Here is a 12,030-nt window from a genome sequence, read left to right on the forward strand (position 1 = left end):
ACATTGACCTTTATTTTTTTTATACAGTTTTAAAAGTTAAAAACTTCCAATATTATATATATATATATATATATATATATATATATATATATATATATATATATATATATATATATAAGAAAAGAAACTTGACATTGACCTTTATTTTTTTTATACAGTTTTAAAAGTTAAAAACTTCCAATATATTATATATATATATATATATATATATATATATATATAATGTAAAAACAAATAAAAAGTGTGTGTGTGTGTGTGTGTAAAAAAAATAAAAAGTATATATATATATATATATATATATATACTTTTTATTTGTTTTTACATTAGCAGTAATATGTTGCTACACAGTCATGAGCATGTTTCGGTCAGCTAGTTATTAGTAACTAGAGACCTATTCAGTTTATACAAAAGCAAAGTTTGCAATGGAAATATCAGGTCTTCCGCATCACAGGGAGTCAATATTAGGAGGTTCCGTCAAATGTTGTTAAAGATAGGAACAAGCAATAAGATTTGATTGTATGTAGAGAAGGCTAAATAGGGGAGTGGATTAGGGTCTGTGTTGAAATGGAATAAAGAGGAAATGATGGGGGTTAAAAAAAACGGAGGTGATGAAAGACTGGAAAGAATGGTATACATGTGTGATAGCCGCCCAAATCTTAAACATACTAGTGCGTATAGGGTCAATTAGCAGGGGAATGTGAATTTGACAAACTTTTTGGAATATCTATGCGAAAAGAGGTTTAGATTTAACTGGAATGATTTTGTTATAAAAATGCTTTTAGTTTGACTCGAATTTGCCTTGGTCAGAAAGTATACAACTTACGTTGCCCTCTTGCCCTTCCCTGCTCCAAATTATATATATAAAAAAAATACCTTGACAATAAAAGTGTGTGCGTGTGTGTGTGTGTTTTTTTTTCTAAAGCTATTTCATTTTTAATATTTTTTTTATCAATAATAAAATTATTAGCAAAAATTTTCACACTAAAACTATTTTGTAATTGTGATATTATTAAAACCACCAGAGTGTACGCCATTGTTGAGGTTGTCGTGTTCTCTGTTGGCTGAGGTATGGTTCTGTGTAGTTCTAGGAGGTTCACCTTCCCAGGCTTTACCTTCTCACTCTTTGAGAAGAGGTTAGTTTGTTGCTAATTATTTGAGGCGCTCCTACCAGAGAACGCCAATGAGGCTGGCCAGGCATTTTTTTTGTATTGGAATTAGAAATCACTCCAGACAAGGTATGAAACCACTTGACGTAAGGAGCTAAAAACAATGTATTACTTCAAGGTCAAAAACTTGCCAATGATAAGTGTTAGATGGAATAGATTCTGGCCCAAAAGACAGCAATTCTTCCCTCTTTATCAGAAACTTCACTCCTGGAATGTGAGGACTAAAGGACAAAATAAGAAAAGCGAGAGTTATACGGCTGCTGAAAGTAAACCCAAGGTCCACTTTCTACTCTCCTTATATATTAGGTACAATATAATAATAATATGTCAAAGTGCCCTTCTTCTAGGGCACTAGGTTTTCAAACCCCTCTTTCTTGACCTTCTGTCTCATCTTCCTGCTGTGGAGAAAAGATAAATACAATTAGGGATGATGCCTTTAAAGAGGTCAAATGTTGCCATTGTGTTCATAGAAGGATGCTTAAATAATAGACTTTATTCATCGAAATATGTCAAAATGTGATTTATAAACTTCTGGTTAATTTCATGATTGCGGATATTTGAGATAAAGACGTATGCCTCTATTCGCTCTTCTCCTCACAACTGAACTATCTGTAAAAAGTTGAAAATCGAATGCAGTAGCAAGTCTTGGGAACATGTTTACCAGAAAGAACAGTTGGAAATAAGTCATAGACCATCCACTATCATTGTGCAATTTCTGCAGCTACGTACCTAGAAAACGGAGCTATAAAACCTGACATAGTGATATGGGACAAGAAGGAGAAAGAAGAAACCTTAGTAGAAGTCAGTGTCCCCAATGATGCCGAGTTAAACAGAGCTGAGAGGTAAAAGATAACGAAATACCAATCTCTTATGTACGACATGAAAAGAAACTGGAATCTTAGGAAGATCTCCATCATTCCAGTAATTATAAGAGTAACTGAACTCATGAAAAAGAATTTTAAAAACTACGTGGCCAATATACTCGGTGAACCAAGTTTAAGAAAGAGTCAACAATTTGATTTAAAGGGACAGTCAGAATCTTAAAAAGCTGTCTTGGTTGGAATGTATGAGCGGGTGAATGTTTGGCATTCGGTAGGATGCCCCATCCCCAGCTTGAATGAACTAACAAGAAAATTAAACAAGAAAAAAAAGCACAGTAAGGCAGAGGTTCGGTTTTTAACATGTGGAAAAATCTATCTTCCTACACTCCCCATCCCCCAAATTATTATACCAAACTAAGAAGGGGGTAATTCCTGGGAGGATAATTTCCTAAAACAGAATAGAATCATACTCCGCTCTGGTATTAGCCCAATATGTCCCTATTTGCTTGCCTACCCATGAGGGCAAAGTTAAACACAAGGTTGTTTCTTTTTAAGTGTGATGAAAATTCCAGTTTCTCAAAAAGGGGCACTCTGGGTTGGGACAAAAATTTTAATTTCTCCTTCTCGGACTAAAAATAGAACAATCAATGGCTAAGTGGTTAACTAAACTGACCGAAAGTCTGGATGTGTCAAGTTCGAGTCCAGTTCATTCCATAAAAACACTTTCATCAAACCTGACTTTGTGTCTAACTTCCTAGAGAGAAGATAAATTATAATTCTTTCGTACATGATTGCATAAATGAAAGATAAATAGAATTAAATAAATTTTAACATAAAAAAACTATCGAAATTAATGTTAAGCTCAAGAAGTTTTCTACATTGTCAAAAGCCCCCATTGCACGTCATCTCCTAACCTCACCTTTAGTAACGAGAGGTTACCATTTTTGCAATGGGGGGGGGGGCTCGCCGTCACTAGTCGTAAGAGTATTATCGATGAGTAAGTAAGAGTATTGCCAACGACAACCTTTATCATAAAAATGATTTCCAACACTCAAGAACAATTAATTTTTATTTATTGTGGACTATTATTCTCATCTTTATTAGTTGTTGTTTCACGACATTTCGGCCAACTATTCCTCTGGCAATAAATAAAAATTAATATAATACTCATCTCAATAATGAATTCCAATTAAAACTATATACTCAAGAACATTAGTAATTGTCTGTATTTTTGAGATGAGGTGTTTTCATTGATTGAGATTGTCGGACTGACTTCCTCATCTTGGTTGTTATAGTCACAACGTTTCGGCCGTTTTGCCCTCCGGCCTTCGTCAGGTGTTTTGTATCGAACTGGGGAACCGTTTGTTAGGAGTCTCGAACCCAACCCTTTATTATTATTACGGAGGTACCGTGTTCGGACTCCAGCTAGGCTCTGGGACATAGTTGTTGATTCTCTGTGTTGAATGTTACTTTTCACTACCTTCGTTCAAGATTGAACTCAGCACCTTTGGGTAACTGTAAACTTTGATACAATGTCTATGACCACTCGGCCATATGTCAGACGTTGTATCAAAGTAATCATAAATATATGTAAAATTATGAATAATAATTATATATATATATATATATATATATATATATATATATATATATATATATAAATATAATAGTTAATAATAAATACATATGAATTATAAATAATAATAATTAGATATACAATTATAAATAGTAATAATAATATATATATAATTATAAGTAAAAATAATTAAATATAATAATTACTATTTAAGATTTTATATATGTTTATTATTATTTATATTGATATATTATAAGTAATAATAATTATATAATTATAAATAATAATTATGCATATATAATTATAAATATTAATAATTATATATGCATATGTGTATATGTATATTTATAATTACGTGTATATATACATAATTATAAAAAAATTATATATATACATAATTATAAATGATAATTATATATATATATATTTATATATATATATATATATATATATACATATAATTATAAAAAATAATGATTGTATTATATATACATAATTATAAATAATAATTATATATATACATGATTATAAATAATAATAATATATATATAGCTATAATTATAAATAATAATAATTATATATATACATGATTATAAATAATAATAATATATATATAGCTATAATTATAAATAATAATAATTATATATAGCTATAATTATAAATAACAATAATTATATATAGCTATAATTATAAATATTAATAATAATTATATATATATATATATATGATTATAAATAATATCAATTATATGTATACTATATTATAAATAATAATAATTATCTATATACATAATTATAAAAAATAATAATGATATATATATACATAATTATTATTAATAATAATTATATATATAATTATAAATAATAATTATATATACATAATTTAAAAAAATAATAATTATATATATACATAATTATAAAAATAATTATATATATACATAATTATGAATAATTATATATATGCATAATTATAAATAATTATATATATGCATAATTATAAATAATAACTATATATATATAATTACAAATAATCATAATTACATATATATATATTTATGAATATTAATTATATATATAATTATAAATAATAATACATATAAATATATATATATAAATATAAATAATAATTATATATATATATAAATAATGAATATATATATAAATATAAATAATAATTATATATATATAAATAATAATTATATATATAATTATAAATAATATATATAATAGTTATATATAATTATAAATATATATAAATATATATATAAATAATTATTATATATAAATAATAATTAAATATATATATATATATAAATATAAATAATAATTAAATATATATAAATATGAATAATAATTAAATATATATAAATATAAATAATAATTAAATACATATATATATAAATAATAATTAAATACATATATATATATAAATATATATATATATATATATATATATAAAAATATATAAATAATAATTAATATATATATATAAATATAAATAATAATTGATATATATATATATATATATATATTTATATAAATATATATATATATATATATAAATATATATATATATATATATAAATATATAAATATATATATATATATAAATATATATATATATATATAAATATATATATATATAAATATATATATATATAAATATATATATATATAAATATATATATATATAAATATATATATATATATATATATAAATATATATATATATATATATATATATATATATAAATATATATATATATATATATATAAATATATATATATATATATATATATATATATAAATATATATATATATATATATATATATATATATATATATATATATATATATATATATATATATATATAATTATTCCAGGTTAATATTTTTCAGATGTGAAGCATCCAATGAACCTTCAGATCACTCTATTTATATTTTATTATTTTATATAATTATAAAACAAACTTTTCTATTTTTCAGTATTTGTAGATAAAGTTCAGATGTTGACTGGTTTGACTATTTTATATCAAGTAACGTTTTTTTGTGTGAGTTTCTTGTGAACTTAGATCTGTGCCGGATTTTTATGGTCAACAGCTTGGTTAGAGTGAAATCTTGTCGGTTATTAAACCACCTTTTTTTTGGACTTTTTTCCAGGGGCCTCTATCTGGAATCCCATTTTCATGTTGTTGTTGTGGTGAGACATCATTTATTTCATATGAATCAGATGACTGTTGTTGGTATTCGTTTTTCTGATATCTCTCTAGTTGGAATTCTTCTCTAACAAAGGCATCGTGAAAGTTATCAACATTCTTAAGTGAAAGTGTTTCTGTGGAACAAACTGGATTCGAACTTGGAACATCCAGGTCATTAATCACAACTCTATAATAATATATACAAAATCTGGAAAAATTAAAATATCATATTTAAGCATACTTTACGCCTGGGCAAAGCCGGGCGTCTCTCCACCCCACCGCTAGTATTACATATAAATACACCTAGATTTTATGTAGATTCTACATCTTGTCTGAACGCACACAGATACTTCCATTTACACATAAATACCAGGTCGCTTGTATATGTGAGGCATCACTATGAAAGAATTGGTAGGTCTGTCTGTCTGTCTGTCTGTCAACCTTCAGCTTGAAAAAGTATTTCCATTATAAAATGTGTAAATTGAATAGACGCATTTTATTTTTCATGTGTCCAAACATCTCAGTAAAATCCCTGGTCTGTCCGTTACATTCAAGCATAATATAGCTTTTTCATTGGTCTGTCACATTCAAGTTTAAAATATCTTTTTTCATTGGTTTGTTGCATTCAAGCTTAAAATAGCTCTTTCGATAGTCCATTGCATTCAAGCTGAAACTAGCTCTTTCTATTGGTCTGTCACATTCTAGTTTAAAACAGCTTTTCCTTAGTCTGTCACATTCAAGTTTAATATAGCTTTTTTATTGGTCTGTCACATTCCAGTTTAAGATAGCTTTTCCTTGGTCCATTGCATTCAAGCTAAATATAGCTCTTTCGTTAGTCTGTCGCATTCAAATTTAAAATAGCTTTTCCTTTTAAGTTTCATTTAAGCTTATTATAGCTCTTTCGTTGGTCTGTCATATTCAAGTTTAAAATAGCTCTTTCGTTGATTTGTTTTATGCAAATTTAAAATTATTTCTCAGCTGTTAACTATACTGCAAAATTACAGATAAATTATTTCTTTCACGGGATTAATATTCTGTCTCATATTATTACAGGTTGCTGTATGGAATGAGCTGTCCTTGTTGACTGATGAGGGCTGACGTTTACTCCAGTCAGAATTATGGGCGTCCATTGATGCTTGGTCCATCTGTCAAGTGGCCAGTCTCGTGCAGGTTGTGGATTATTCAAGCCAGCTCGTGTAATGCAGCCGCGAGTAAAAGGGGAAGTTGTTTGATAAAATATCTAAAAACGTGATTTTTTTTTTTTTTTTTTTTTTTTTTGACGGATCGCATCTCTTTGTGGGGAGAAAAAAAAGACACAATCCAAATGCAAAATGATTTTGCTCCGATCTCAAACAGTGACAATTGCTTTTAGTCTCTGGGATGTCAAGATGGAACATAGAAGCAAGATAATCCATCTGAGATATGAGAAAGAACATAAAAAGAAAAATAAATAACAATGGAGCTTAAAAACAAATGTTATTCAGCAATAGTTTTTATTTCTGCCATTTTTTTTTTAATGGAAGCCGCTTCAGACGAGCCACGAAGTCACTTGATGTAAGGAGTTCACAAGGGCGAAAGCTGATTATTGCAAAAACAGGAGATGCCTATTGACCTTAGTCTTGAAAAGACCAAGGCTATATGTAAGAGGAAAACAGTCAGCAGGAAGAGAGTTCCATATGCTTCCAGTTCTTGGAAAGAAGTTACTGAAATAGGAAGCTGCATTACAATGAGGTACCAAGACAGCAAATTAATGGAAATCACACGAACAACGAGTCAAACGAGCTGTAACGAAGGGAGCATGGCACAGATCAAAGAATCCTGAAGGACACATACGATAATAGTATTTATAAAAAGATTGAGACTAGCAACATCACGTCCGTGAGAGAGAAGTCGCAGATAAGAAGAAGGGGTGTGAGCCAATCAAATTACAGATAAGTTTTTGCACTTTATTAAGAACCCTCAAATGGGACAGAGATTCATCAGCCCAAGTATGACAGCAATACTCCATACTTTTTAATATATATATATATATATATATATATATATATATATATATATATATATATATATATATATATATATATATATGCAACTAAATTATGAACAGAACATAGGGCCTGAGCAAAGCTGGGCTGAACTGCTAGCACAATTATATAATTATAAATAATAATAATTGTATATACAAAATTATGAATAATGATTATATATATAATTATAAATAATGAATATATATAAAATTATAAATAATAATAATTATATATACAAAATTATAAATAATGATTATATATATAATTATAAATAATGAATATATATAAAATTATAAATAATAATAATTGTATATACAAAATTATAAATAATGATTATATATATAATTATAAATAATGAATATATATAAAATTATAAATAATAATAATAATTATATATGAAAAATTATAAATAATGATTATATATATAATTATAAATAATGAATATATATAAAATTATAAATAATAATAATTATATATACAAAATTATAAATAATGATTATATATATAATTATAAATAATGAATATATATAAAATTATAAATAATAATAATTATATATACAAAATTATAAATAATGATTATATATATAATTATAAATAATGAATATATATAAAATTATAAATAATAATAATTATATATACAAAATTATAAATAATGATTATATATATAATTATAAATAATGAATATATATAAAATTATAAATAATAATAATTATATATACAAAATTATAAATAATAAATATATACAAAATTATAAATAATGAATATATATAAAATTATAAATAATAATAATTATATATACAAAATTATAAATAATGATTATATATATAATTATAAATAATGAATATATATAAAATTATAAATAATAATAATTGTATATACAAAATTATAAATAATGATTATATATATAATTATAAATAATGAATATATATAAAATTATAAATAATAATAATTATATATACAAAATTATAAATAAGTATTATATATATAATTATAAATAATCAATATATATAAAATTATAAATAATAATAAATATATATAGAATTATAGGTAATAATAATTATATATATATAATTATTAATAATGAATATATATAAAATTATAAATAATAATAATTATATATACAAAATTATAAATAATGATTATATATATAATTATAAATAATGAATATATATAAAATTATAAATAATAATAAATATATATAGAATTATAGGTAATAATAATTATATATATATAATTATAAAATTATAAATCCATGGTGTGATAGCAGATATTTAGAGATGGGGAATGACCTCAAATGTGAGAAAATATTTAGACTGAGAGAGTGAACTGATTTATGACAAGCAGAAAGAGAAATGTGTCTGATTTATGAACCCGACGAAAGATTTGATTAGAAAGAAAAATCAAAACAGCAAAATGGTGAAGACCACGAGATCAACGAGTCAAACGAGCTGGGAACAAAGGAAGCAGGAAATAGATCAGACAATTGTGAAGAAGAACGCGCATGATAATACCAAGACTGAGACTAGCAGCATCATGTCTGCGAGAGAGAGAGGAGTCGCAGATAAGAAGAAAAGGATGGAAGCAATCATATACGTTTCTGCACTTTATCAAAACCCTCAAATGAGACAAAGATTTACTAGCCCAAATATGACAACAGCACTTTATACAAGACCCGATAGTAAATTTGTAGAGATAGGGAATAGCCTCAGGTGCAAGAATCGAACAAAAACGAGAATAAACTTTACGAGAAGCAAAAAAAAACAAAAAAAAAAATTAAAAAAAAACAATGGATTTAACATACAAACTCTTCGGCTTTCTTCAGATTTTCAGTTATAGTTTGTACCCTTTTCTGAAATCTGGAATTAAATCCTCACAACCCCCTCCCTCATTTAATCAAATGGGATTGACAGCATTCGTCCACATTACCAAGCCTATTTGATATACAAGGTGTTGAGAAAAGTGATGGCATAACTTAAAAATTATGTTCTAGATGTAAGTACTCCCGCTGTCAAAATTTATGAGAAAAAAATCATCAGATGCTAATCATTAATCTATAAACAGCACATTCTCTGTTTGTATATCTGTGTTTGAATTTCAAGGGAGATAATTACATGAAAACTTCCGGCATCAAATGGCACTGATATTGCGAAGAAGGGCTACAACATTTTGATCTTAGCCCAAAAGCCAAGAACGGGGCATTTTTAAATGAATGAAGAAAAAACAAACTATAAATGTATATAGAGTGTCAACATATAGTTTCTAAATAAATAATTACCAAAAATATTGTGAGGTTTGTATTTGCGTTTTGCATTTGTAAAATTTAATTTGTTTATACCAATAATACTGTGGGGTCTGTGTATCTGCTTTACATTTATAAAAAAAAGGAAATACATTTTACTTTTAATTCATTCATACCAATAATATTCTGCATTCATCTAGGCCCCGAGGTTCTAGTCTCTATCCTTCTCTGTTTGTGTGTGTGTGTGTGTGTGTGTGTGTGTGTGTGTGTGTGTGTGTGTGTGTGTGTGTGTGTGTGTGTTCTCTTCATCATTAAAAGTTGAGATGGAGTGATAACATTGTAAGGATGCCAAACTCCCAACCGCCAAATCAAATTTTCTGTGGCCGACTTAGAAAGGAAGCCGTAGCCAGAGAAAAGAATTACAAAGATCTCCTAAAGACCAACTTCATGAAGTGTGGTGTTGACTCCAACTCGTGGAAATAGCAGGCCAAGAACAAAGTTTCTTGGAAAAGGGTCATGGTCGAGGGAGTAAAGATTTTTCAAGAAAGATGCTTGGCTGCCTTCGAGAAGAGGTGCAGGTATAACAGAGCTGATGACGCATATATAGAAAGAACAGCATGACACATATTCAAATAACCAAGCCAATGTGAGAGGTGATGTCACAGCAGAGGAAAAGTTGAAGAAAAGAGAGAAAAAAGGAAGTGCATGGTGTCCGAAGGAGTTGGAAACAGCAGTCAGTGTGAGAGGAACTTTAAAGACAAAATGCAATCTGAACTTTGAATAAAAAAATGGTCGAATGACTGTTTGAGTCCAGTGGCAAAGAGAGATCCAGGATGACTGGAAACAATGCCGAAATAAGCAGAAAGCACATACAACACCTGGAAGTTCCAAATGGTCGCCCACCTCGTATTGGCCAAGCTCATTGTTGCTTAACTTCAGTGATCTGATGGGAACCGTTGTGTTAACGTGATTATGCCATATATTGCTACAAACATAACAGCAAAAAGAAAAAGAAACATTTTTTAAAACCCATGTGCGCAGCGACAGTGAGGTGAAACACATGCTGGCAAGAGAGATTTGAAAAACTTGCGTGTGGGTGAAATGAAGACACTTGTAAAACAAAGATGCGGGCTTATTTTGGAAAGTACCATAAATAAATGCCTTTTATTTCAACTAAAAAAAAGGCTGAGTTGAATTTCTTTTCTTTGTCTCTTTGCAAGACTTTCATAAACAGCATCAGGTCGGAGTGAAAAGGTAACAATAACGTTACACGGGCAAAAGGATGTGCCTGTGCTGAGACGCAGTAGCCATTGTTACCCATGACAGACTCACTATGACGACGTGTTTTCCTGATAAAAAGAAAACTTCATCTACATAAAAACTAAGACCTTTTACTTTGCACTTTCTTCATTATGCAATGGGTTCATCATAATCAGTTCTAAGTAACAAGTCTTCTGGAGGTTAAAGGTTCAATCTTCAGTCTGGGCAATACTAAGACCATAATTAAGAATTAAGTATCTCGACTCGTGTCAGGACGATTAGTCAGAATCTGAAAAATCTGAACTTTTTGGGAAATTGGAATCTGTATCAAAATTGGAAAAAATTAGCCTAATTACCAATTCCAAAAACAATTGTTTCAATCTAATTTCTTATATTTTTAAAACTTAATTTTCTAGTGTTGGCACTAATGATAAACTGATAAATATTTATTGATTTTAAACTAAAAACAAAAAAAAACTATATAATAATAAAATAAAACTATAAGCTATATAATATTAAAATAAAACTAACAGCTATATAATCTATATATCTATAAAAGTGTCTGTCTGTCTGTCTGTCTGTCTGTCTGTGTACATTTCCCTACGCAATAACTGTCCCTAGGGTACTGAGATTTGGAAAAATCTTTGTAATCGGTTTTCGGCCAGAAATTTGGCTGTTAAGGGGTCAAAGTTCAACGATTTGACCTTTGAGAACTCTACCAAACCCCTCCGCCAATTTCGGGT

General features: G+C 27.3%; 1 protein-coding gene across 1 annotated transcript in view; it reads left to right on the forward strand.

Moving 5' to 3' along the window:
• LOC145258184 (protein HEXIM1-like) overlaps positions 1-7,235 on the forward strand; it is a 63,775-nt gene extending 56,540 nt beyond the window's left edge. The window contains exon 2 of the mRNA XM_080116064.1: positions 6,815-7,235. Within this exon, the coding sequence (XP_079972190.1) occupies positions 6,815-6,845 (31 nt within the window). The 3' untranslated portion in view covers positions 6,846-7,235. The remainder of the gene's footprint in view (positions 1-6,814) is intronic.
• The last annotated feature ends 4,795 nt before the right edge of the window (positions 7,236-12,030 follow it).

The sequence above is a fragment of the Euprymna scolopes genome, chromosome 33 (assembly GCF_053919585.1).
Source record: "Euprymna scolopes isolate OS-2025 chromosome 33, ASM5391958v1, whole genome shotgun sequence".
Classification (NCBI taxonomy): domain Eukaryota; kingdom Metazoa; phylum Mollusca; class Cephalopoda; order Sepiida; family Sepiolidae; genus Euprymna; species Euprymna scolopes.